We start from the raw sequence: 26,914 nt of genomic DNA on the forward strand, positions 1-26,914 counted from the left end.
CAAATGGTCCTCTTTCCTTCCCGTACACTTTTTTTTTCTACTCCCGTTCCGTGATTGGAGGTTGCATGGCAACAATTTCTTTTCCACGCCCCCATAACTCAATCGAAGGCACGATAGAGGCGTTGTACCGTATCTCACTTGTGATTGGTCTGCTCTGGTCACCTGCTGAAGAGGCTGTCATTGCAGGGCTCTGATTGGAGGAGGTCTCAGGCGAAGGGCGACGTCTTGTCAGAGGACAGAAGGAAGATGGCGGCGCTGAGGAGACTGCTCTGCGGGGGGAAGGTGAGGCGGGCAGAGGGGATGTGGGGGTCTGGGTGTGAGAGGACCCCGGTATTAACGCTCTCCGTGTCTTCACAGAGCCACGTATCCGAGGTCCTCCGGAGAGAATTCCACAGGAGCTCGCCCGCCGCGATCCAGGTGAGGAGCTCACTGCTCTGACTGACACTTGTCAGGGACTGTATGGAGCCTGTCTGTTCGTGATGCCCCACAATGCTGCCCTCCCCCCAGTGCTGCCCCCACAACACTGTCCTCCCTCCAGTGCTGCCCCCACAATACTGCCCTCCCCCCAGTGCTGCCCCCACAATACTGCCCTCCCCCCAGTGCTGCCCCCATAATACTGCCCTCTCCCCAGTGCTGCCCCCATAATACTGTCCTCCTCCCAGTGCTGCCCCCACAATACTGCCCTCCCCCCAGTGCTGCCCCTACAATACTGCCCTCCCCCCAGTGCTGCCCCTACAATACTGCCCTCCCCCCAGTGCTGCCCCCATAATACTGCCCTCTCCCCAGTGCTGCCCCCATAATACTGTCCTCCCCCCAGTGCTGCCCCCACAATACTGCCCTCCCCCCAGTGCTGCCCCCACAATACTGCCCTCCCCCCAGTGCTGCCCCCATAATACTGCCCTCCCCCCAGTGCTGCCCCCACAACACTGTCCTCCCCCAGGTGCTGCCCCCACAACACTGTCCTCCCCCAGGTGCTGCCCCCACAATACTGCCCTCCCCAGGTGCTGCCCCCACAATACTGCCCTCCCCAGGTGCTGCCCCCACAATACTGCCTTTCCCCCAGTGCTGCCCCCACAATACTGCCCTCCCCCCAGTGCTGCCCCCACAATACTGCCCTCCCCCCAGTGCTGCCCCCATAATACTGTCCTCCTCCCAGTGCTGCCCCCGCAATACTGTCCTCCCCCCCCCAGTGCTGCCCCCGCAATACTGTCCTCCCCCCCCCCAGTGCTGCCCCCGCAATACTGTCCTCCCCCCCAGTGCTGCCCCCGCAATACTGTCCTCCCCCCCCAGTGCTGCCCCCGCAATACTGTCCTCCCCCCCCCAGTGCTGCCCCCGCAATACTGTCCTCCCCCCCCAGTGCTGCCCCCGCAATACTGTCCTCCCCCCAGTGCTGCCCCCGCAATACTGTCCTCCCCCCAGTGCTGCCCCCGCAATACTGTCCTCCCCCCACCCAGTGCTGCCCCCGCAATACTGTCCTCCCCCCAGTGCTGCCCCCGCAATACTGTCCTCCCCCCCCAGTGCTGCCCCCGCAATACTGTCCTCCCCCCCCCCCCCCAGTGCTGCCCCCGCAATACTGTCCTCCCCCCAGTGCTGCCCCGCAATACTGTGCTGCCCCCACAATACTGCCCTCCCCCCAGTGCTGCCCCCGCAATACTGTCCTCCCCCCCCAGTGCTGCCCCCGCAATACTGTCCTCCCCCCCCCCCCCCCAGTGCTGCCCCCGCAATACTGTCCTCCCCCCAGTGCTGCCCCGCAATACTGTGCTGCCCCCACAATACTGCCCTCCCCCCAGTGCTGCCCCCACAATGCTGCCCTCCCCCCAGTACAACACTTTGTACCCATGCTTCAAAGTAGGAAAAAAAAAATTGTTGCACTCGTCCGATCTGTAGTATTTGCGGTAATTTGTTGAAAAAAAAAAAGTAAAGCAGGGGAAAGCGAGAGAGGTGGCAGACACTGAGAGGTGATGGCCGTTTTGTGGACATCAGTGCTTCCATTGATTTTGTGATGGGAGACACGGCCGACCATTTAGGCCACACGGGCTGCTCATAGGGGCACGAGGAACGTGCGGCCTGGAGTTGTGATGTTGAAAATCAGCTCTTGGGGACACTTTTTGGAGAAATGACCGTACCACTGGTTCCACCATCAAATGATTGTAACACCAAGCTGAAGACTTGAGGGGTCCAACTCCCGAAACATTATCACCTCAAACTGTAATCTTGTCAGTAGGAGCGGTGTGACGTTCCCTCTTGTAGCAAAATCTCCATTATTTCTTGTTGTAGGTGACCGTGCGAGATGCTATAAACCAGGCTTTAGATGAAGAGCTGGAACGAGATGAGAAGGTGTTTCTGTTGGGGGAGGAAGTCGCTCAGTACGATGGAGCATACAAGGTACGTGTATATTTAAGGTGTTTCTTAATTTTGGTGTGAACCAACTCTGACCCAGTCCAGTGATCAAGTCTGTAACCTCTGACTGCTGGATGTAATTCCTAAGAATCCTCCTGGAATCCATGGTTTATCGTTGCATGGTGTCGCATATGAGAGCAGCCATAGATTACCAAGGAGGCGATAGACTGGGTCCTGTAAATCGATGTGCACCATATTGTATGGGGATACACGAGGGGCGGTCATTAAAGATTTCCCCGATCCCACATCCAGAGCAATGGAACTTGGCACAGTTATTAGTCCTTCTCTCCATAGGTGCCATCTAGGGACACGCACTTTTCCCATCTCTTAAGTCAACAGGTTGCTCCAAAAGCCACGTTGTGACTTCGGAAATCAGAGTCTCATCGTCTGGAAAATGCTAGCCCTTCAAAAATAACAACTTCATTGTAGGAAAGAGGTGGCAGTCCGATGGTGCGAGGTCGGCGAATTAGGGGGATGCGGTAGAATTTCAAAGCCGCAGGAGCATGCTTCCATTTGGGCAGCATGTGAGTTGTGAACTGGCGCATTGTCTTGCAGAAGGCGGACACCTTTGGTCTCTTGGTTTTGATGGCCTCCTGCAATTTCCGCAGCAGTGAAGCATGGTATGCCCCAGTGATCATGGTGCCCTTTGCTAGGAAATCCATCAAAACTACTCCGTGTTGGTCCCAAAATACTGTGAGCATGACCTTGCCTGCCGAGTGTTGGGCACGTGCCTTCTTTGGAGGTAGTGAGTCATGATGCTTCCATTGCATCGACTGGACTTTAGTCTCAGGATCCTGGTGATGGATGCTGCTTTCATCCTGTGTGATCAGTCTGCTGAAAAAGTCTTACGTTTCAGCGTCCTGTGATAAATAGCAGTGGGTCGGGGGGAATCTTTAATGAACGCCCCTCGTATCGTATAACACACAATGTTGCCTTATACAAGCCAACAGCAGCTTCAAAGCCTGACTCTTTCAGTGTGTACAGGCACCGCTTCTGTAGTGTGATGAAGCCTGACAATCTTTCGTTGGAGGATGAGGGAGAGTCCAGGTCACGACTAGTCCTGTTTTATTGGTGTGTAAGTCCTATTCTTGGAGTCACAGCTTGAAGGGAGCACTAATTGACTGTTTATACCAAGTGCAGGAGTTCGATTCCGCGATTAGCAAAGTTCAGCGCACCTTCCCACCTACGGTACTTGTTTTCCATCTATCTCTGCCTCCCTCTTCTTTCACTGATTTGGTTTTTGCAAACCAATGAGTCAAGGAAGAGGAGGGAGGCAGAGATATATGGAAAATAAGTTGGTGAGAAGGTGCGCTGAACTGCTTGGCCGCACCAAAGGTGCACTGAGTGCTTGAGCTTAGTTTGAACAGTCATTCTTTCCTTTTTAAAGGATCTGCTGCTGTTATCATGGTGCCAGATACCACAGGAGACCTATAAATGTTTTGTGGAGTCCCTACCTCAGTTGGTCAGCCCGATACTAGCTTCTGAAGGAGGACCTACACAATATAATGCAGAGTTCACACCACCACGTGTTCCATTTACGTGCTGTCCGTGTGCACAATGGATAGCACAAGCAGCAGCGTAAGCAAAAATGCTCCCTATTATATTTTTTGGGGGTTGAGACTTGTCCATAGAACTCAATGGGAATGTAAAAGAGATGGGCAGAGCCATATCAAAGATTTTGTGGTAAACGGAGCTGGGCCTTCTTAATATTTTAACCTGGGAAGTAAAAGAAAAAATGGAGAAGGACAATGTTTCACATGGTTTTTGTGAAGCAGGTGGTTTCATGTTATGGGTGACGAAGGCAAGACATACCTTTCTACAAGTCTTCTTTCAGTGTATACAATAGTCCCCTTTTTTAAAGGTGTTTTGGGGCAAACATAAAATTTTTCCAGGTAGTTGAAGCTGTAAAAAAAAACAACAAAAACTAACTATGTGATATTTCCCTACCGGCACCCACCAGTATGGTCTGTGCTGATATTGGAAGAGGAGATGTCACTTCCTCAGCAGGCAACTGATTCGAGCACTGCATCCACACCGAATCCAGGGTCTGTGCCTTGTTTCTAATTTTTTTTTACATCTCCAAGATTGTGGAGAAATATTATTTTTACCCAGCCAACTCATTTGTTAGTTGTCCTCATTAGTTTTGGTCTGGAGGAAAAACAGAAGAACATCACTGCAGAGATCTAAGAAAGTAGGGAAGGAAAGGATTGATGATTGTTTTATGTTTTTGTTTGCGGTGGTTGGGTCTTTGTGACAATCTTTACCCACTATTGGGCTGTGTCCCAATGAATGAGGGATGTCCAACAAATCGCTGGTCATGGACTTTTGTCTCTGCTGAGGCTAGAAGCGCTGATGAGGACACGAGAACCATCCTATAAGCCAGGAGCCGTGATTCCTGCTCTGCTCCTGTTGTCTTACTGGTTTGTCTGTTTCTGATTTTCTTCCTTAACTCTTTTTCAGATCAGCAGAGGTCTTTGGAAAAAGTACGGTGATAAAAGGATCATGGACACTCCTATATCAGAGGTATGAGGCTTCTGTGATGATGGAGGTGATGTCGTTGGATGTTGGTTCTCTGAACCCCCAAAAAATAAGTGCTTGGCAAATTCTCATTGAGGATGTAGAAACATATAACGATCCTCTATAAAATCTAGAGTCCCTTCATTCAACAGCATTTGTAACCTTCAAGAAGAATCAATGGGATCCAAAGTTTCCAAAAAGTATCAACATTTATTTTCCAACAAATGCATCAATACCATAAAAAAGTAACCCTAAATAGATCACCACAAAATTATACAGTAAGTATAATGGACAAAAAAGAGAAGAAAGAGTAAAACTGTGCACCCTAAGATGGATGTTCAGAAAGAGTTAGCTAAACATATAAAAGGCCATATGAGATGAATGTGGGTGGCACACACAGAATGAAGAATGATATAAAGAGGTAAATACCCTTATAAGAAGCTGTGTATGTCACACCAATATACGTTGTATAGATCAAGTGGCCATATATATGTAGGACCGATACTATAACAGAACTGAAATTGCTGCAAATATAGTGTGTGAATACACCCTAATATTTGGGTATGTGCTCCCAGCCTGGATTAAGGCTTTACGTTAATGAACCTACTATAAGGGTATGTTCACATTCGGCATGTTTGTTGCAGATGTTTTCTGCAAAGAGTTTGCCACATTTATATAGGATTGTGTGTGGGCCAACCGGTCTTACACTTTTAGTTTGGGCACTACGGAGACTTGATGGTATCTATCATTTCAATAAAGTTTGCTCTTACAATGGGCCAAAAGTTAACAAAATTGCAAAGTACTTTTAATTACCCAAAGTGACATTTTCGATGCAAGCAAATCACGTTGTGCTGGTCGATGAGTGTCTCCCTATTGTCTAAAGGTCCCTTCACATGAAGCGACGCTGCAGCGATACCGACAACGATCCGGATCGCTGCAGCGTTGCTGTTTGGTCGCTGGAGAGCTGTCACACAGACAGCTCTCCAGCGACCAACGATCCCGAAGTCCCCGGGTAACCAGGGTAAACATCGGGTTACTAAGCGCAGGGCCGCGCTTAGTAACCCGATGTTTACCCTGGTTACCAGCGTAAAAGTAAAAAAAAACAAACACTACATACTTACCTACCGCTGTCTGTCCCCGGCGCTCAGCTTCTCTGCTCTCCTCCTGTACTGGCTGTGAGCACAGCGGCCGGAAAGCAGAGCGGTGACGTCACCGCTCTGCTTTCCGGCTGACCAACGCTCACAGCCAGTACAAGAGGAGTGCAGAGAAGCTGAGCGCCGGGGACAGACAGCGGTAGGTAAGTATGTAGTGTTTGTTTTTTTTTACTTTTACGCTGGTAACCAGGGTAAACATCGGGTTACTAAGCGCGGCCCTGCGCTTAGTTACCCGATGTTTACCCTGGTTACCAGTGAAGACATCGCTGGATCGGTGTCACACACGCCGATCCAGCGATGTCCACGGGAGATCCAGCGACGAAATAAAGTTCTGGACTTTGTTCAGCGACCAATGATCTCCCAGCAGGGGCCTGATCGTTGGTCGCTGTCACACATAACGATTTCCTTAACGATATCGTTACTACGTCACAAAAAGCAACGATATCGTTAACGATATCGTTATGTGTGAAGGTACCTTTACTTGCTGTCCGCTGCCTGTTGTCAAGTGTAATCCGTCTCTATCAGCAGAGACGCCAAGATTACAGGGAGTGGGAGGGTCTGGGCTTTGGGCCTCTGCTCCTGCTCTCCTGTCTGTCAAACTGCATCCCGACAACAGAAACGCGGGCTGTGAGTTTAGGGTAAGCAAGATATTGGACAATGGCAAATGCAATTCATGCTGGGAAATGAGGGGAAGGGATGGTCCATCATCTATAGTGCTGATAGTAGGAACTGGCAAATAGGAATAGAATGACGATTTCTAGATAAAATCGGGGTACGTTCTTGGACAGATTAGACCTATGTGCACTGAAGCAATTTTAACCCACCACAACATGACATACAGTTGTCACATGCTATGTTCCTGACTGATGCGGGCTGGCACACAGTCTCCATCTTTCTCCGCAGATAACAGATGACTTAACCCCTTTCTGACAGTGGACGGAATATTCCGTCCATGTGACCTGGGCCTGTTTGACCATGGACGGAATATTACATCATCACGATTGCCCGCGCTCATGGGGGTGCGCGGGCAATCGCCGTCGAGTGTCAACTGATTCTGACAGCTGACATCCGGCACCAGGGAAACTGTACCAGGACTTTCTCCATAAGCGGGTCATGTAAACTCCGTGTTTACACTTAAAAGAATCCCCATGATGTGGGGCACGTCCTGATGATTGTGTATTTCGTATACGAGATTCATACAGCGAGCTAGGCAAAAAAATAGTTGCCATAGCTCTAAGTAAAAGGGAGGTTTCAGCCTCTAAGTGAGGTCACCACAGGGAGTGCCTGGGTTTTGGGCTGTGAGATAACGTAGTGAGACTGCAGTCTTGCAGTGTCTTATGTCCAGGGTCTAGCTGCTTTACAGATGTGTGATGCATCTAGACTTGGCCCTTCCTCCTCAGCACACGGCCAGCCATGCTGACGCAATGATATAACGACCTGTAAGTGTTCTTTTCAATTTTAATCCTTTTTTTAATTTGAAATTGTATTGTACATATGATGTCTCCTTTATAATATCTTTTTATACCTCTGTAAACACTGCCTACCTACCTTTTCTAGAGCAAAATATAAAATTACTAGCTTGTCTCTCCTTGTTCTATAACGAACTGTTGCGTCCTCTGAGGTGAATTATGCTACTGATTTGGGTTGGCTCCGGACCCGGTAATAATTAAGAAAATCGGAGCTGGTAGCAGCATACTTTGTCCTATGCAATTGGACGTCTTTGCAGCGACCGGCGGCGTTGATAATTATTGTTCCCGCCTGTGTGGGAGTAGTTATATCGCCCTCGCTACAGCGTGCCCAATAGTCAGTACATAGCAGGCAGTCTTTCTGGCGACTAATTACCCTAGGTGCAGTACCCTGACGGACCTGAGGGTAAGGGGGCGCCAGAGAGCTGCAAGTTCCATACCGGAACTGGGATATAGATAAATCCCCTTCAGGAGGAACCAGGGCAACCAAACAACCCCGGTGTGTGACAAATTGGTGTTGGTTGTGGGGATGATAAAGGTATCCTCCCCATGAACCGCGACAGATTGGTGGGACACATGACATTTCCCCTCGCCGGGTGCTGAACGTGGCTCTTAATCATTCTCCCCTGCTCTGCCGGCGAGCAGGGGAGAATGATGAGTTGTATTTAAGTGATAAGAGACAACAAGCGGCGACTGATGGGACTGTTACTCCCATTAGCCTACCCCTGCTGCCGCTAATAACAGTGACAGCAGCAGCGGCTGATGGGGGTATTCATCAGCCGCCGCCTGCGCTATAAATAAATGAAGAAAACCGGCATGGATTCCCCCCGTATTTTCTATAACCAGCCAGGCAAGACTCACACCTGGGGGCTGCAACCCTCAGCTGTCAGCTTCAGGAAGGCTGGTCATCAAGAATAGAGGGGTTCCCTTTTTTTTTTTTTTTTTTTTAAATTAAATAATTAAAAAAAAAATAAATAAAAGCGTGGGTTCCCTCCCATTTTAACTACCAGCCTTACTAAAGCTCACAGCTGGTGGCTGGTATTCTCAAGCTGCTAAGGGGCCATGGATATTGACACCCTTCCCCCCCCCCCCCCTCCCCAAGCCTAAAAATGGCAGCCTGCAGCTGTCCAGAAAAGGTGCATGTTTTAGATGCACCAACTCTGGTGCTTTGCCCGGCTCTACCCACTTGCCCTGTAGCAATGGCAAGTGGGGTAATATTTGTGGGGTTGATGTCACCTTTGTTTTGTCAGGTGACATCAAGCCCACTGCTTAGTAATGGAGATGTGTCTATAATAAAAAAAAAAAAAAAACAGCATGGGGGACCCCTCTATTCTTAATATCCAACCTTCCTGAAGCTGACAGCTGAGGGTTGCAGCCCCGAGCTGTGAGTTTTGCCTGGCTGGTTATAGAAAAAATTCAGGGGAGCCCACACTGTTTTTTTTTTTTTTTTTTTTATCATTTATTTATAGCGCAGGCGGCGGCTGATGAATACTCCCATCAACCACTCCTGCTGTCACTGTTCTTAGCGGAGCAGGGGTAGGCTGATGGGAGTAATAGATCTCAATTCCAGCCAATTTGGGTGGATAAGAGGAGTAAAGGTACCTTCACTCATAACGATATTGTTAACGATATCGTTGCTTTTTGTGACGTAGCAACGATATCGTTAATAAAATCGTTATGTGTGACAGCGACCACCGATCAGGCCCCTGCTGGGAGATCGTTGGTCGCTGAACAAAGTCCAGAACTTTATTTCGTCGCTGGATCTCCCGTGGACATCGCTGGATCGGCGTGTGTGACACCGATCCAGCGATGTCTTCACTGGTAACCAGGGTAAACATCGGGTAACTAAGCGCAGGGCCGCGCTTAGTAACCCGATGTTTACCCTGGTTACCTTCCTAAAAGTAAAAAAAACAAACAGTACATACTTACCTAACGCTGTCTGTCCTCCAGCGCTGTGCTCTGCACTCCTCCTGTACTGGCTGTGAGCGTCGGTCAGCCGGAAAGCAGAGCGGTGACGTCACCGCTCTGCTTTCCGGCCGCTGTGCTCACACACAGTACAGGAGGAGTGCAGAGCACAGCGCTGGAGGACAGACAGCGTTAGGTAAGTATGTACTGTTTGTTTTTTTTACTTTTAGGAAGGTAACCAGGGTAAACATCGGGTTACTAAGCGCGGCCCTGCGCTTAGTTACCCGATGTTTACCCTGGTTACCGGCATCGTTGGTCGCTGGAGAGCGGTCTGTGTGACAGCTCTCCAGCGACCAAACAGCGACGCTGCAGCGATCCGGATCGTTGTCGGTATCGCTGCAGCGTCGCTTAATGTGAAGGGGCCTTAAGGGTACCGTCACACTATACGATTTACCTACGATCACGACCAGCGATACGACCTGGCCGTGATCGTAGGTAAATCGTAGTGTGGTCGCTGGGGAGCTGTCACACAGACCGCTCTCCAGCGACCAACGATGCCAAAGTCCCCAGGTAACCAGGGTAAACATCGGGTTACTAAGCGCAGGACCACGCTTAGTAACCCGATGTTTACCCTGGTTACCAGCGTAAAAAAACCAAACAGCACATACTTACATTCCGGTGTCTGTCCCTTGCCGTCTGCTTCCCGCACTCACTGACTGCCGGCCGTAAAGTGAAAGCACAGCGGTGACGTCACCGCTGTGCTCTGCTTTCACTTTACGGCCGGCAGTCAGTGAGTGCGGGAAGCAGACGGCAAGGGGCCTGACGGACACCGGAATGTAAGTATGTACTGGTTTTTTTTTTGTTTTTTTTTTTTTACATTTATGCTGGTAACCAGGGTAAACATCGGGTTACTAAGCGCGGTCCTGCGCTTAGTAACCCGATGTTTACCCTGGTTACAAGCGAACGCATCGCTAGATCGGTGTCACACACACCGATCCAGCGATGACAGCGGGAGATCCAGCGACGAAAGAAAGTTCCAAACGATCTGCTACGACGTACGATTCTCAGCAGGATCCCTGATCGCTGGTTCGTGTCTGGTTTTGGGTAAATTGATAGGTATAATCTAGATGTAGAGCCTACTCCTCTGCCCGATGATTATGATAATAGCATTTTAAGGATTTTTCTTGTTTTTTTTTTTTTTTCTTAATCTGTCGGGTTGACACATTTTATTTTTCTTCATGTTTAGATGGGATTTGCTGGGATTGCTGTTGGTGCTGCTATGGTAAGTGGATGAGCTTTGTGCCATCAGAAGCGTGTGTCTGTATAATTAATATATATAATTTTCCACGTATAACAGGCTGGGTTGAGGCCAATCTGTGAGTTCATGACTTTCAACTTCTCCATGCAAGCCATCGATCAAGTGATTAATTCAGCTGCCAAAACCTATTACATGTCGGCGGGCCTCGTGCCTGTCCCCATTGTGTTCCGGGGGCCCAATGGGGCATCAGCTGGCGTCGCTGCCCAGCACTCCCAATGCTTTGCGGCCTGGTACGGACACTGCCCTGGATTGAAGGTGGTGAGCCCCTGGAACGCCGAAGATGCCAGAGGTCTTATGAAGGCTGCGATCCGAGATGACAACCCAGGCGAGTTCTCTGATGATCTGCCATTGCTCTGCTGTTGTATTGCAGCTGTGCTGACCTGTTCCTGTAACTTTCAGTGGTCGTACTGGAGAACGAGCTGATGTACGGCGTCCCCTTTGAACTATCTGATGAAGTCCAATCTAAAGATTTTGTTATTCCTATTGGAAAGGCAAAGATAGAGCGACAAGGTAAGTTCAGATTGTTTTTTTTTTTTTTTTGTTTTGTTTTTTTGTCTTTACCTTACAGTGGCTTGTAAAAGTTTTGACACCCCTTGTCAGAATGACTGTTACTGTGAATAGTTAAGAAAGATGAAGATGAAATGATCACTAAACTGCCTAATAATTAGATTTCCTTTGTATTTTAGGCAAGAAAAAATATAATGCATGGTTAGCACGTAGTGCACCCCCTTTTGAAAGTATCACAGCTTGTAAAAACATTTTGTAGCCAGACAAGAGTCTTTCAATTGATGTTTGAGGGATTTTCATCCATTCCTCCTTGGAAAATTCTTCCAGTTCTGGAGATTCCTGGGTCGTCTTGCATGCACTGCTATCCACAGATTTTCAATGATGTTCAGATCAGGGGACTGTGAGGGTCGTTGTAAAACCTTCAGCTTGCTCCTTTTGAGGTCGTCATTTGTAGAAGCCATCCTCTTCAACTTCAGCTTTTTTACAGATGGTGTTATGTTTGCATCAAGAATTTGTTGAAATTTTATTGAATCCATTTTTCTCTGCAACACAACTCTGAAGAATGATTGATCCACCATCATGCTTAATGGTTAGCGATATGTTCTTTTCCTGAAATTCTGGGTGCTTTTGTTTTGTTTTTTTCTCCACACATATCTTTTTGATCATTGTGGCCAAAGAGTTCAATTTTAGTCTCATCGGTCCACAGGACTTGCTTCCAAAATGCACCAGGCTTGTTTAGATGTTCTTCTGCATACTTGTGTCTAGAGTTGAGCGAATTTTTAAAAAATGTGTGTCACGACCCATGTTTGGATTCGTGGCAGCTCTGGTTTTTGCTCTGTTTTTTTTTTTTTTTTTCTTTCAGGACCAGCAGGGGTTAATATCAGTTTTCCCCTGCTGGCTATGAGCTGTAGCTGCAGTATGGCTAGGTCAGCTGATATGGGTGGTGAATACTCCCATCATCCTTTAAATGGTCACCTGATGCATCAGCTGACTGTTGGTGATGGAACAATATACAGTGACCAAGCCTGAAGAAAGGATCTTGCTGGCTGCTATGGTGTATCAGCTGGTTTCGTGAGCTCATTATCCTGGTGCCTTTATTCTGCTGCGCGGTGCGCTGCAGCAGAGGAAGTTGAAGCTACGTTGTGTTTTCTCCTCGTCCCTTTCGTGTTTGTCACTGTCCCTTTGTGTGATACTATCTGCAGTGGTGAGGCTAGCGCCCCTTGCCGGCCAGTGCACTAGCCAGGGCAGTATTAGGTGACAGCGAGGGACAAGGTTCTGATGGTGGGGAGAAGGACCCACTTAGGGCGTTGGGGGAGTGCAGGGACAGGCTCAGGTTTGAGCTCGGGTGGAGACCATCCCCCATTCCCCCATTTCCCTATCAGTAGGGCCTTCCTCTCCCCATTTCCATCCCATTGTTAGTGTTGTGCCATCCGCTGACCGAACCCCCATTGGGTCGTGTCACATTGTGACATTATCACCTACCGTCACTTTTTTTCCGGTGAACCTGTGGCACAAGCACAGGCTTTTGCTCAGCTGATCCAGACCCTTGCTGATGAGGTTAAGGAGCTGCAGTGTCAGGTGGTGCAGCAGCTTCAGCAGTTGTCGGGCTTCTGGGTTTCGGTTCATGTGCAGGCTCAATCGGAACCCAAGATATCTCTCCCAGACAGGTTCTCTGGAAAGAGAGAGAAATTCTTGTTTTTCTTCAGGAGGCCTATAAATTGTATTTCAGGCTGAGCCCTAGTTCTTCAGGGAGTGCGGAGCAGCGTGTGGGGATTATAGTCTCCCTTCTCAAGGGTGATCCCCAATCTTGGGCCTTCTCCCTAATGACCGATTCACCATCTTTGTGGTCGGTGGACGAGTTTTTTTGTGGCATTGGCGCTGGTGTATGGGGATCCTGATGGCGTCTCCGTGGTGGAGTCTAGGTTCTGTAAAACTAAGCAGGGGGGCCGGCCGGCTGAGGAGTACTGCTTGGAGTTTAGGAGGTGGGTCACTGACAATAAGTTGAACGGCCCTGCTCTTAGGAGTCATTTTTGTCAGGATCTGTCACCTAGGCTGCATGATACTCTGGTGCCGTATGCTACTCCTGGGTCGTTGGAAGCCGCCATGGCCCTTGCTATCCAGGTGGATAGACGCCTCAGGGAAAGACATACACCAAATCTGCCCCCTGTTGTCCTTTCTGGAGAGGAGGACACATCGGTGCAGACGGACAAACCTATGCAGTTGGGAGGAGTCTCTTCTCAAACTGGTTCGTGTGGTATAGGGGCATGTTTCTACTGTGGTCAGACTGGTCATTTCAGCAATGTCTGCCCAACTGGCCCCAAAGTATGTGCACCAACTCAAAAGCCACGTCCCCCTGGTTGTGAGGAGGGAGGTGACCAGGGTGTGTGTATTTCCTCCCTCTTTTTCACCTCGGTGTACCATACCTGCTGAAGTGGGGTTACTGAGACTTTTCCGGTGCTTGTGGACAGTTGAGCGGGAGTCAATTTGGTGGATTCTCGCTTTGTTCAGACCCATGGCCTGATGGGTAGGACTCTGTTGCGACCCATTAGGGTTCAGGCAATTGACTCTGTTCCTCTCAGCCAGGGCAGAGTGGCCCAAGTCATATATATTAACCTGTGTGTAGGGACTGTTCATGAAGAGTCCCTGTCATGTAATGTCTTGGAGGGAATGCAAAGTCCCATCGTCCTAGGTCTTCCCTGGCTGAAGAAACACAACCCGGTTAAAGATTGGTGGTCCAGGGAGGTGGTCAGTTGGGACCAGTCTTGCAAAGACTGCTGCCTAAGAGCTACTGTCTCTACCGTCCTTCTTAAACCTACTTCTTTGTCTCCATTGGAGGCAGCTAAAGAGCTGCCAGGGGGTAGGGGCAAGACTCAACCCTCACCACAAGTAAGCCCTGAGTCTCGGAGTCCTCTTAGGAGGAGGGGTCAGGGGAGGGTGGTGGTACCTTCTGTGTATAGTGGGGGTATGAATTTGGTGACAGTGGGACGCCTCTGTTGTCCGTTTCTCAAAGAATTCGCCATCTTGTGGCAAACGCATGCGTGGAAATAAACGTTCAGGCCCGGACCTGGGTGTGAATAAGTATGGTGGGTGTCCACCAAAAACATCAGCTGATAGTCTGTGTCTGGGACCTGGAGTTCTAGGGTGATCGGGCCATTTCTGGTGGGATGGGTAGGACTCTGGTGAGACCCATTAGGGTTCAGGCAATTGACTCTATTCCTTTCAGTCAGGGGAGAGTTGCCCAAGTCATAGAAATTAACTTGCGTGTAGGGACTGTTCATGAAGAGTCCCTGTCATGTAATGTCTTGGAAGGTATGCCAACTCCCATCCATTCTCAGCCCGGGGACTTTCCAGCTGGAGTTAACCTCCATTAATGTACGTACACAACGTATTCCTCAGGTCGACGCTCTGGAGATTTGTGGTGCCGCCGGAGTCTACGTTATTACCATCTCCATTGGGCTTTTGCCGTAAACCTGAGAATCGGGTGACTGCAGAGGTGAACTCTGGTGGATCGAGGCGTCCTCACCGTACGTAGTTTCTGGTGAGGTCCGGTGTTGAGGGTTCAGAGGCCCCACCTTGAAATGGAGGTGTTGTCACAATCCATGTTTGGATTCGTGGCAGCTCTGGTTTTACTCTATTTTAGATATAGGTTTTTCCTTTCAGGACCAGCAGGGGTTAATATCAGTCAGCGGGGGAAAAACTATGAGCTGTAACTGCAGTGTGGCTAGGTCAGCTGATGTGGGTGGTGACCACTCCCACCATCCTTTAAATGGTCACCTGATGCATCAGCTGACTGTTGGTGATGGAACACTTTATAGTGACCAAGCATGGAGGAAGAGCTCGCTGGCTGCTGTGGTGTATCAGCTGGTTTCATGAGCTTGTTATTCTGGTGCCTTTATTCTACTGTGCTGTGCGCTGCAGCAGAGGAAGTTGTAGCTAAGTTGTGTTTTTACCCCGTACCTTTCATGTTTGTCACTGTCCCCTGTGTGGTATTATCTGCAGTGGGGAGGATAGCACCCCTTGCTTGCCAGTGCACTAGTCAGGGCAGAATTAGGTGACAGCAAGGGACGAGATTCCTGACGACTGTGGGGGGGAAGGACCCACTTAGGGCATTAGAGATCAGTGACAGGCTCAGGTGGTGACCATCCCCCATTTCCCTATCACTAGGGCCTTCCTCGCCCCATTTCCATCCCGTTGTTAGTGTGTTGTGCCGTCCGCTGACCGAACCCTCAATTCAGTTCCGATTTTTGATCGACGGCGAATATTGTTTTTACAATATTCGCCGAATGTCATTGGAGTTAATGGGAATAGAAATGAGCGAAATATGTTCGGAACCGATCATCAAACATAAATTTATCATGACTATGGCAAATTCAGATTCGGTGACTGATTCCGAACATATTCGCTCAACTCTACTTGTGATGCTGAATTTTATAGTTAAGACTCAGGAGAGTTTTGACTCTCCCATGAAGGGCATATTTGTGCAGGTGTTTCTGAACAGTAGAACAATGTTCAACAACACCAGAGTCTACTAAATACAGTGAAGGAAATAATTATTTGATCCCTTGCTGATTTTGAAGACCTGAACAGTCTACAATCTTAAGGGTAGGTTAATGTTAACATTTGAGAGAATATCAAAAATAAAATCCAGAAAATCACATTGTACAAATTTTATATAACTTTATTTGCAATTTGCAGTGAGAAATAAGTATTTGATCCCCTACCAACCATTAAGTTTTGGCTCCTGCACACCAGTTAGACGCTCTTAATCAACTCGTTACCTGCATTAGAGACAGCTGTCTTACATAGTCACCTTTATAAAAGACTCCTGCCTACAGACTCCATTACAGTCAGACTCTAACCTCTACAACATGGGCAAGACCAAAGAGCTTTATAAGGATGTCAGGGACAAAATCAGAGACCGGCACAAAGCTGGAATGAGCTACAGAACAATAAGTAAAACGCTGGGTGAGAAGGAGACAACTGTTGGTGCAATAGTAAGAAAATGGAAGAAACACAAAATGACTGTCAATCGACATCGATCTGGGGGCACCATGCAAAATCTCACCTCTTGGGGTATCCTTGATCATGAGGAAGGTGAGAGATCAACCTAAAGCTGCAAGGGAGGAACTTGTTAAATATCTCAAGGCAGCTGGGACCACAGTCACCAAGAAAACAATTGGTAACACATTACGCCATAAAGGTTTAAAATCCTGCAGTGCCTGCAAGGTCCCCCTGCTCAACAAGGCACATGTGCAGGCCCGTGTGATGATTGCCAATGAACTCCTGGATGATTCTGTGAGTGACTGGGAGAAGCTGCTGTGGTCAGATGAGATAAAAATTGAGGTCTTTGGCATTAACTCAACTCGCCGTGTTTGGAGGAAGAGAAATGCTGCCTATGACCTAAAGAACAACATCCCCACTGTCAAGCATGGAGGTGGAAACTTTGTTTTGGGGGTGTTTCTCTGCTAAGAGCACAGGACTACTTCACCGCATCAATGAGAGAATGGATAGAGCCATGTACCGTAAAATCCTGAGTGACAACCTCCTTCGGGCATTAAAAATGGGTCGTGGCTGGGTTTGCCAACAAGACAGTGACCCAAAATATGCAGCTAAGACAACAAAGTAATGGCTCAAAAAGAAGCACATTAAGGTCATGGAGTGGCCTAGCCAGTCTCCAGACCTTAATCCCTTAGAAAACTTATGGAGGGAGTTGAAGCTCTGAGTTGCCAAGCAACAGCCTCAAAATATTAATGATTTAGAGATGATCTGCAAAGAGGAGTGGACCAAAATTCCTCCTGACATGTGCACAATCCTCATCATCAACTACAAAACCTCTGACTGCTGCGCTTGCCAATGGGTTTTGCCACAAAGTATAAAGTCTTGTTTGCCAGAGGGATCAAATACTTATTTCTCACTTCAAAATGAAAATTGATATAATTTATTAAATGTTTTTTTTTCTTCTAGATTTTATTTTTCATATTCTATCTCTCAATGTTAAAATTAACGTACCCTTAAAATTATAGACTGTTCATGTCTTTGTCAGTGGGCAAACTTACAAAAAAAAGCAAGGGATCAAATAATTATTTCCTTCACTGTATTTCTGAAGGTCTTTTCCAGTCAAGCAGGGGTTCTGATTTGCCTCTACCAATCCTACGAGCAGCTCTCGCTGAAATTTTGCTTGGTCTTCCATACCTTATCTTTACCTCCACTGTTCCTGATAATCTGCCATATGTTAATAACATGACCTGAGGAAAGGGCAACTTGAAAACACTTTGCTATCTTCTTATAGCCTTCTCCTGCTTTGTGGGTGTCCACTATTTTCAGAGTGCTAGGCAGCTGCTTCGAAGAACCCATGACTGCTGTTTTTTTTTTTTTTGCACAAGGTTAGAGGCTGGGTTTTTAGAAAGCTGGGAAATTTGCATCACTTGGCCTTTCCTAACAGGCTACTTTAAAGTCTGAAACCTTGGTCGTAGCTATCTGAGCATACACAGCTCCAAGGGTGCCCAAATATTTGCATTGGCACATTTTTCCTTTTTCTAAGTTTTAAAACGACACTGCTCAAAAAAATAAAGGGAACACTAAAATACCACATACTAGATATTTCTGAATGAAATATTCCAGTTGCAAATTTGTATTCATTGCATAGTGGAATGTGTTTAGAACAATAAAACATAACTATAATGTAAATCAAAATGAATATCCCATGGAGGTCTGGAGTTGTAATGATGCTCAAAATCAAAGTGGAAAATCAAATTACAGGCTGATCCAACTTCAGTGGAAATGCCTCATGACAAGGGAAAGATGCTCAGTAGTGTGTGTGGCCTCCACGTGCCTGTATGACCTCCCTACTGTACAACGCCTGCGCATGCTCCTGATGAGGCGGCGGATGGTCTCCTGAGGGATCTCCTCCCAGACCTGGACTAAAGCATCCTCCAACTCCTGGACAGTCTGTGGTGCAACGTGATATTGGTGGATGGACCGAGACATGATGTCCCAGATGTGTTCAGTCGGATTCAGGTGTGGGGAACGGGCGGGCCAGTCCAAGCTTCAATGCCTTCATCTTGCAGGAACTGCTGACACACTCCAGCCACAGGAGGTCTGGCATTGTCCTGCATTAGGAGGAGCCCAGGGCCAACCGCACCAGCATATGGTCTCACAAGGGGTCTGAGGATCTCATCTCGGTACCTAATCGCAGTCAGGCTACCTCTAGCGAACACATGGAGTTGTGTGTGTGGCCCTCCAAAGACATGCCACCCCACACCATTACTGACCCACTGCCAAACCGGTCATGCTGAAGGATGTTGCAGGCAGCAAATCGCTCTCCACGGTGTCTCCAGACTCTGTCACGTCTGTCACATGTGCTCAGTGTGAACCTGCTTTCATCTGTGAAGAGCACAGGGCGCCAGTGGCGAATTTGCCAAACCTGGTGTTCTGTGGCAAATGCCAAGCTTCCTGCACAGTGTGGGGCTGTGAGCACAACCCCCATCTGTGGAAGTCGGTCACTCGGACCATCCTCATGGAGTCAGTTTCTAACAGTTTGTGCAGACATGCACATTTGTGGCCTGCTGGAGGTCATTTTGCAGGGCTCTGGCAGTGCTCCTCCTGTTGCTCCTTGCACAAAGGTTAAAGTAGCGGTCCTGCTGCTGGGTTGTTGCCCTCTTACGGCCCCCTCCACGTCTCCTGGTGTACTGGCCTGTCTTGTAGTGCCTCCAGAATCTGGACACTACGCTGACACACAGCAAACCTTCTTGCCATAGCTTGCATTGATGTGCCATCCTGGATGAGCTGCACTACCTGAGCCACTTGTGTGGGTTGTAGAGTCCATCTCATGCTGCCACGAGTGTGAAAGCACAACCAACATTGAAAAGTGACGAAAACATCAGCCAGAAAGCATTGGTACTGAGATGTGGTCTGTGGTCCCCACCTGCAGAACCACTCCTTTATTGAGGGTGTCTAGATAAATGCCAATAATTTCCATCTGTTGTCTATTCCATTTGCACAACAGCATGTGAAATTGATTGTCAACAATCAGTGTTGCTTCCTAAGTGGACAGTTTGATTCCACAGAAGTTTTATTTACTTGGAGTTATATTCTGTTGTTTTAAGTGTGTTTTTTTTTTTTGAGCTGTGTGGGGTAAGATATAGAATGTTACATAATTACATAGTTACATAGTTGTTAAGGTTGAAGGAAGACTATAAGTCCATCTAGTTCAACCCACAGCCTAACCTAACTTGCCCTAACATGTTGATCCAGAGGAAGGCAAAAAAAACCCATGTGGCAAAGAGTAAGCTCCACATTGGGGAAAAAAATTCCTTCCCGACTCCACATACGGCAATCAGACTAGTTCCCTGGATCAACGCCCTATCAAGGAATCTAGTGTATATACCCTGTAACATTATACTTTTCCAGAAATGTATCCAGTCCCCTCTTAAATTTAAGTAATGAATCACTCATTACAACATCATACGGCAGAGAGTTCCATAGTCTCACTGCTCTTACAGTAAAGAATCCACGTCTGTTATTATGCTTAAACCTTTTTTCCTCCAAACGCAGAGGATGCCCCCTTGTCCCTGTTTCAGGTCTATGATTAAAAAGATCATCAGAAAGGTCTTTGTACTGTCCCCTCATATATTTATACATTAACATAAGATCACCCCTTAGTCTTCGTTTTTCCAAACTAAATAGCCCCAAGTGTAATAACCTATCTTGGTATTGCAGATCCCCCAGTCCTCTAATAACCTTGGTTGCTCTTCTCTGCACCCGCTCCAGTTCAGCTATGTCTTTCTTATACACCGGAGACCAGAACTGTGCACAGTATTCTAAGTGTGGTCGAACTAGTGACTTGTATAGAGGTAAAATTATGTTCTCCTCATGAGCATCTATGCCTCTTTTAATGCATCCCATTATTTTATTTGCCTTTGTAGCAGCTGCCTGACACTGGCCACTGAATATGAGTTTGTCATCCACCCATACACCCAGGTCTTTTTCATTGACTGTTTTGCCCAGAGTTTTAGAATTAAGCACATAATTATACATCTTATTACTTCTACCCAAGTGCATGACCTTACATTTATCCCCATTAAAGCTCATTTGCCATTTATCAGCCCAAGCTTCTAGTTTACATAAATCATCCTGTAATATAAAATTGTCCTCCTCTGTATTGATTACCCTGCAGAGTTTAGTGTCATCTGCAAATATTGAAATTCTACTCTGAATGCCCCCTACAAGGTCATTAATAAATGTTAAAAAGAAGAGGGCCCAATACTGACCCCTGTGGTACCCCACTGCTAACCGCTACCCAGTCCGAGTGTGCTCCATTAATAACCACCCTTTGTTTCCTATCCCTGAGCCAGCTCTCAACCCACTTACACATATTTTCCCCTATCCCCATTATTCTCATTTTATGTATCAACCTTTTGTGTGGCACCGTATCAAAAGCTTTTGAAAAGTCCATATACACTACGTCCACTGGGTTCCTTTGGTCCAGTCTGGAACTTACCTCTTCATAGAAACTGATCAAATTAGTCTGACATGAGCGGTCCCTAGTAAACCCGTGCTGATACTGGGTCATGAGGTTATTCCTCTTCAGATACTCCAGTATAGCATCCCTTAGATTGCCCTCCAGGATTTTACCCACAGTAGAGGTTAAGCTTACTGGCCTATAATTTCCGAGTTCAGTTTTTGTCCCCTTTTTGAATATTGGCACCACATTTGCTATACGCCAGTCCTGTGGTACAGACCCTGTTATTATGGAGTCTATAAAGATTAAAAATAATGGTCTATCAATGACTGTACTTAATTCCTGCAGTACTCGGGGGTGTATCCCATCCGGGCCCGGAGATTTGTCAATTTTAGTGATTTTTAGATGCCGCCGCACTTCCTGCTGGGTTAAGCAGGTGACATTTAATTGGGAATTTTTATCACTAGTCATTTTGTCTGCCATGGGATTTTCTTGTGTAAATACTGATGAAAAAAAGTCATTTAGCATATTGGCTTTTTCCTCATCCTCATCCACCATTTCACCCAGACTATTTTTAAGGGAGCCAACACTATCATTTTTTAGTTTCTTACTATTTTTATGTAGTTAAAGAATATTTTGGCATTATTTTTACTCTCTCTGGCAATGAGTCTCTCTGTCTCAATCTTTGCTGCCTTGATTTGCTTTTTACAGAATGTATTTAATTTTCTGTATTTAATGCCTCCTCACTACCTACTCCCTTTAATTCTCTAAATGCTTTCTTTTTGTCACTTATTGCGCCCCTTACAGCTCTATTTAGCCAGATTGGTTTCCTCCTATTTCTAGCATGTTTATTCCCATACGGTATATACTGTGCACAGGTCCTATCCAGGATGCTAATAAATGTCTCCCATTTTCTTTGTGTATTTTTGTGTCTCAGGATATCGGCCCATTTAATTGCACCAAGATCCTCTCTCATCCGTTGGAAATTTGCCCTCCTGAAGTTTAGTGTCCTTGTAACCCCTCTATTACACATCTTTTTAAAGGATACATGAAAACTTATTATTTTGTGATCGCTATATATATATATCTCTTTCATATACATTTTGCCTGAAATACAAAGGTAATGTGTCATCTTGACTTTAGGCCTTTTAGAGATCATTTCGTCTTATCTTGCTTAACAGTTCACAATAACAGTAATTATGACTAGGGGTGCCCAAACGTTTACATGTATGTTATGTATGTATGTTCATGGAAAAACTAAAGCGGCCCATATACTGTACATAGGATGTCCACTATCTTCACTGAGACCCCTACACATAGGAATGCTGAGCATTTGTGTGATCTGAGACAGCCGCTGCCAATCTCCTGTGGCAGCTGCTTATGTCATTGCCGAATAAAAGGATCGAGTGTTGAAAATCAAACAGCTGGCTCCTTCTCTGGTTGAACGATCCCGTTGAAAACGCTGGGTTTAGATGACTTCTCAGTAAATACATAAGTATATCAAAGTAGAAAAGGAGACAGAAGACGGCACTGCCAACACCGTAAGGCTGCTAAGCTATAAATTATCAGGTGTATCTTATTAACCATGCGGTTACATGCTGTGCTCCATGATCTCGGGTGCTCTTCGAAAAATAACATTCCAGTCCACTTGTGTAAATGACAAGAAAAAGGAAGGCACTCACCGATCTGTTAAAAAATTCCTTACTTTATTGGATCTTCATTTAAAATCCATGGCCAGGAGAGTGAGTAACGGAGCTGAAGTGAGCAGGTGTAGACGACGGCCGTTTCGTGCTGTATAAGAACTTCTACGGGTCAGCATGTGGGAGGACGTGACGAAAAAAGAAATACCCCGGCCACAGCGTACTCCTCCCTCCCAGATCTCCTCCCACTGTGCAGCAAAATACATTACAAACAATAAAAACCACAATGGTGAAACATTATTTCAAATTTTGTGCAGATGGATTTGTAGGTAAGAATAGACGTAGAAATATGTGAACTTTAGCTTAAATGACAGATTATCACTTGGTTATAATGTGAAATGAATGTTTGTTTTTAAATAATGTTTCACCATTGTGGTTTTTAATGTTTGTAATGTATTTTGCTGCACAGTGGGAGATCAGGGAGGGAGGAGTACGCTGTGGCCGGGGTATTTCTTTTTTTGTCACGTCCTCCCACATACTGACCCGTAGAAGTTCTTATACAGCACGAAACGGCCGTCGTCTACACCTGCTCACTTCAGCTCCGTTACTCCCGGCCATGGATTTTAAATGAAGATCCAATAAAATAATTTTTTAACAAATCCGTGAGTGCCTTCCTTTTTCTTCTCATTTACACAAGTGCTTTACGTAAGTATCTTGGCAGAGTAGCGGGTGCACATGGTGCATGCGGAGCGCAGTTTCTACAGTCAATCTTTTCAACCTTTAGACTTCAGATAATATCTTCATTTGTCCCAACACAAAGTAATGTTTCTGACTCTCCCATCATTTAGACTTTTGCAGTTTAGATGTTGTGTGCATGCATAATGTGTAACCTTGCCCCTCTTTCCCCATACAGGCAGTCAGATTACCGTGGTCTCCCATTCACGATCCGTCGGACATTGCTTAGAGGCTGCCAACGTGTTGTCAAAGGAGGGAATCGACTGCGAGGTAAATGGATTAATCATGACGATTGGTAACTGCATATATTTTAATAATGTGCTCTTTCTCCAAGGAATATCACCTGTGTAGATGGGGCTTTATCCCGCTATTAATTGCACTTTGATTGCTAAGTTTATTCCTTACCATCCATATGTTGTTAATGCGTTTAACCCCTCGTCAAATTCGGCATGCTTGTTTTTAGGTGATTTAAAGACACCAACCCCCCGTATTAAGGCATTTTGTTTTGAACGTTCCTGTATCAAAAAATGCATCTTTAAAGGTGAACCTGTCAAGACAATTTTACCAAACCAGTGGTCTGGCTGTATAGATCTTAAAAACAACCACAACTGATACTCGTCTTAGAGTAATCTGATGTGCCAGCGCTGAGAAATTGAGCTTTAAGTCTCTCGCAAATTAGCTTGGAAATGCATTGGGTTCATGCTGTCCAAGTATATTGATGAATTGGGGGAATTATTGTCAGGATAACTTGCATCAGATTTTTACAAGAGGGCTATCTATCTTATTGTTCTGTGATCCTTACCGCCAGACGACTAGTTTCGTTAATAGAATGGTCCTGACAGGTTCCTTATAGCAATCGTGTATCTTCAAATTGTCAATGGATTAAACTCCCGTGCTTCTATAAAGGTTATCAATTTGCGCACCATCCGGCCAATGGACACCGAAACCATTGAAGCCAGCGTTGTGAAGACAAACCATCTAGTGACTGTAGAAGGCGGCTGGCCACAATTCGGAGTTGGAGCTGAAATCTGCGCGAAGATCATGGAAGGTAAAGAACCCTTATTGGAGAGAGAAACTGCACCCACAAATCATATCTGTTGTTCTGACAGATCCTGTATGTCCATTAGTTATACAAACAGTCCATAGACTTAAATGGGGGCTATATAATGCTTAATTTTCTCTGAGGTGGCACTCCAGGGAAAATGGTCAGATAATTTCTTTATTGCTGTGGTCTAAACAGCAGTTTGTTGTAGGTGGCATCTTTTCATAATGAATGGTTGCCCCTCTTTAGAGAGGATCTGTCACTTGCTAAAAGAAAATTGACTTAAATACTTTGTAAGAAAAAAAAAATCCCTGAGCGCCCCCAATTGTGATGCTTTTTTCCGTTTTGCAATACGTCGTTCCTTTGCAGAGATATTCACATTTGTTTCTTTTTTAGGAGCGCAGCATGTGAAATCTCTGGTTGTGGCGTTTCTTCAGTCTTCTCTCAGGGTGTGCACCTACATTGCTGTCACTCAGACACTGCCAATTACAACTCTGCAAATGATCTAGCAGTCTGACACTGCCACGTTGTGATGGTCATTGTGAGCGAGGGGTGAGAAACAAATCCCCCCCCAGAGAAGAGTGAAGAAACATTCTGTTGGTCTGCAATCAGAGATTTCACATACTGCCTCCAAAAAGGAGCAAATGTGAATATCTTCGCACAACCGCACACTTATACATGGATGTATCTTGCATTACATCTCTGCACCATACACTTAATATATGGGTTTTTTTTTTTTCATTTATTTTTTTCTCAAACAGGACCTGCGTTCAATTACCTGGATGCCCCCGTATTCCGTGTGACCGGTGCCGACGTTCCCATGCCTTATGCCAAGATATTAGAAGATAACTGCATACCACAAGTGAAGGACATCATATTTGCTGTTAAAAAGACCCTTAATGTTATTTAGGTATATCTTACAGTAAAGAGGTAACACGTCTAACCCATGGGTCTAACAACATCAGTACCTCCATGTTTGTCTTTTGGGTACATTTTTTTTTTTTTTAAATGTGCAAATATATTTTATGTTGGGGAAGACTGACTTGGAGGGGTTGGCCGGTGCCGATGACGTCTGCACAACCGGCAGGTATCGTGGTCCTGTCCTGTTCATTAGACCAGGATCCACGCACAGCACCTGACGGTCACGCAGACATCCTCTCTGCTAATTGGGGATGTGACTTCATCACAGCCATTTGCCTACTGCTATGGAAGTGAACGGCATAGGCCAATCCTGTAAGACACTGGGTCGGTACCTGATGTCTTCTCGTATGCCGTCCCTTTTAGACACTCCACCAAGTCTATCATATACTGGAGACGTGTTACAGCGCAGACAATATTTATTAGTAATCACCCATACGTCTGTATAAACTCGGAGGTCCACACGCCGTGACTGATGACATCTACAATGTTGCTTTGTATACAAATAAAATCTGGAATTTATTTAGTTTTGGGGTGGGTTCTTTTTTTTCCACCTCATTGAGGCTATCCCACAGTGATTAACAAAGAAATTTACAAGTATTGATGAGCGATTGTTCTGGGATAAAGCGTTATCTGAGCATGCTCAGGTGCTAACAGTGATTTCGGTGTGCTCGAAAAATATGTTAGGCTACGTTCACACTAGCGTTATGCTAGTGTGCGTCGGGTTAGCGTCGGGCGACGCAGCGGCGACGCACGCGTCATGCGCCCCTATACTTAACATGGGGGACGCATGCGTTTTTGTTAGTTGCGTTGTGCGACGCATGCGTCTTTTTTGCCGCAAGCGTCGGACCAAGAAAACGCAACAAGTTGCATTTTTCTTGCGTCCGATTTTCGGCAAAAAACGACGCATGCGTCGCAAAACGCAGCATTTTTGCGTGCGTTTTGCCGCGTTTTTGCGTGCGTTGTGCGTTGCGTCGCCGACGCAGCGGCGCACAACGCTAGTGTGAACGTAGCCTTAGTTGCCGAGCCTGCGTGTCTTGCGGCTGGCAGCCTCAACACATGCAGGGATTGTCTATTTGTTAGGCTGTCGAACAGCAGTGAGACTTGCAGCTACAGGGACTCGAACATAGTATTTGAGCACGTCGAAGTCACTCAGCACCCGAGCATGCGCAGATAACACCTTATCCCAGCGCGTTCGCTCATCACTAACAAGATTTGGTCAGGATATCAGTAAAACATGGCTGCTTTATTAAAAAAAAAACCCCATAACTGAGCTGCAAATGCAGCACATAATCTGTAGATGTCTGTGGCACTGGGTTTTGCTGCGGACAGGATCGGGACAAGTTTTCAGGCCGCATGATGTAATGAGAGTAAATCTTGAATGTTTCTATGCACGGCAGGAGAATGGATGGACACTTCGAAATCGGACATACTGGTTACCGACCACGGCAATTCTGGCTGCGGCTGTACCCCCAAACCTTTTGCTATATCGGCTGATGTGAGGAGAGGGAACAAGGGCAGGGTGCTTAAGAAATTACGTCGCTTTTTAAAACCTGGTTGGGAAAAAACTCTTAAACAGCAATGTGGTATTCCCACTGCGATCTATAGAAAGCCCATTCAAAATCTACTTTAAATGTTTGTTGTTTTTTTAATTTTGACTTTGGGGCATGGAGCTGGCTGTAGAGACATCCCCAAAAAAGATAAGCCTGATTTATTACTATGTCTTACTATGTTTATTTTTTCCATCTTTATATACAAGGTTGTGAACCAGCTTTTGTGTTTACAGGTTATTAAGCACTGACAGTGCTTCCTCCTCCTAACTCTGATCATGTGATTGTTGGGTGTAAGGGGG

The 26,914-nt window shown here is 46.4% G+C and overlaps 1 protein-coding gene across 1 annotated transcript; it reads left to right on the forward strand.

The window, feature by feature from the left end:
- Nucleotides 1–168: 168 nt before the first annotated feature.
- Nucleotides 169–25,588, forward strand: PDHB (pyruvate dehydrogenase E1 subunit beta). The gene is made up of 10 exons (XM_069736647.1): nt 169–282; nt 358–417; nt 2,278–2,385; nt 4,861–4,923; nt 10,689–10,724; nt 10,800–11,085; nt 11,160–11,270; nt 23,281–23,372; nt 24,009–24,150; nt 24,906–25,588. Exons 1-10 carry the CDS (start codon nt 247–249, stop codon nt 25,052–25,054), a joined length of 1,083 nt encoding a protein of 360 aa, XP_069592748.1. The 5' UTR covers nt 169–246; the 3' UTR covers nt 25,055–25,588.
- Nucleotides 25,589–26,914: the final 1,326 nt, after the last annotated feature.

The sequence above is a fragment of the Ranitomeya imitator genome, chromosome 8 (assembly GCF_032444005.1).
Source record: "Ranitomeya imitator isolate aRanImi1 chromosome 8, aRanImi1.pri, whole genome shotgun sequence".
Taxonomy (NCBI): domain Eukaryota; kingdom Metazoa; phylum Chordata; class Amphibia; order Anura; family Dendrobatidae; genus Ranitomeya; species Ranitomeya imitator.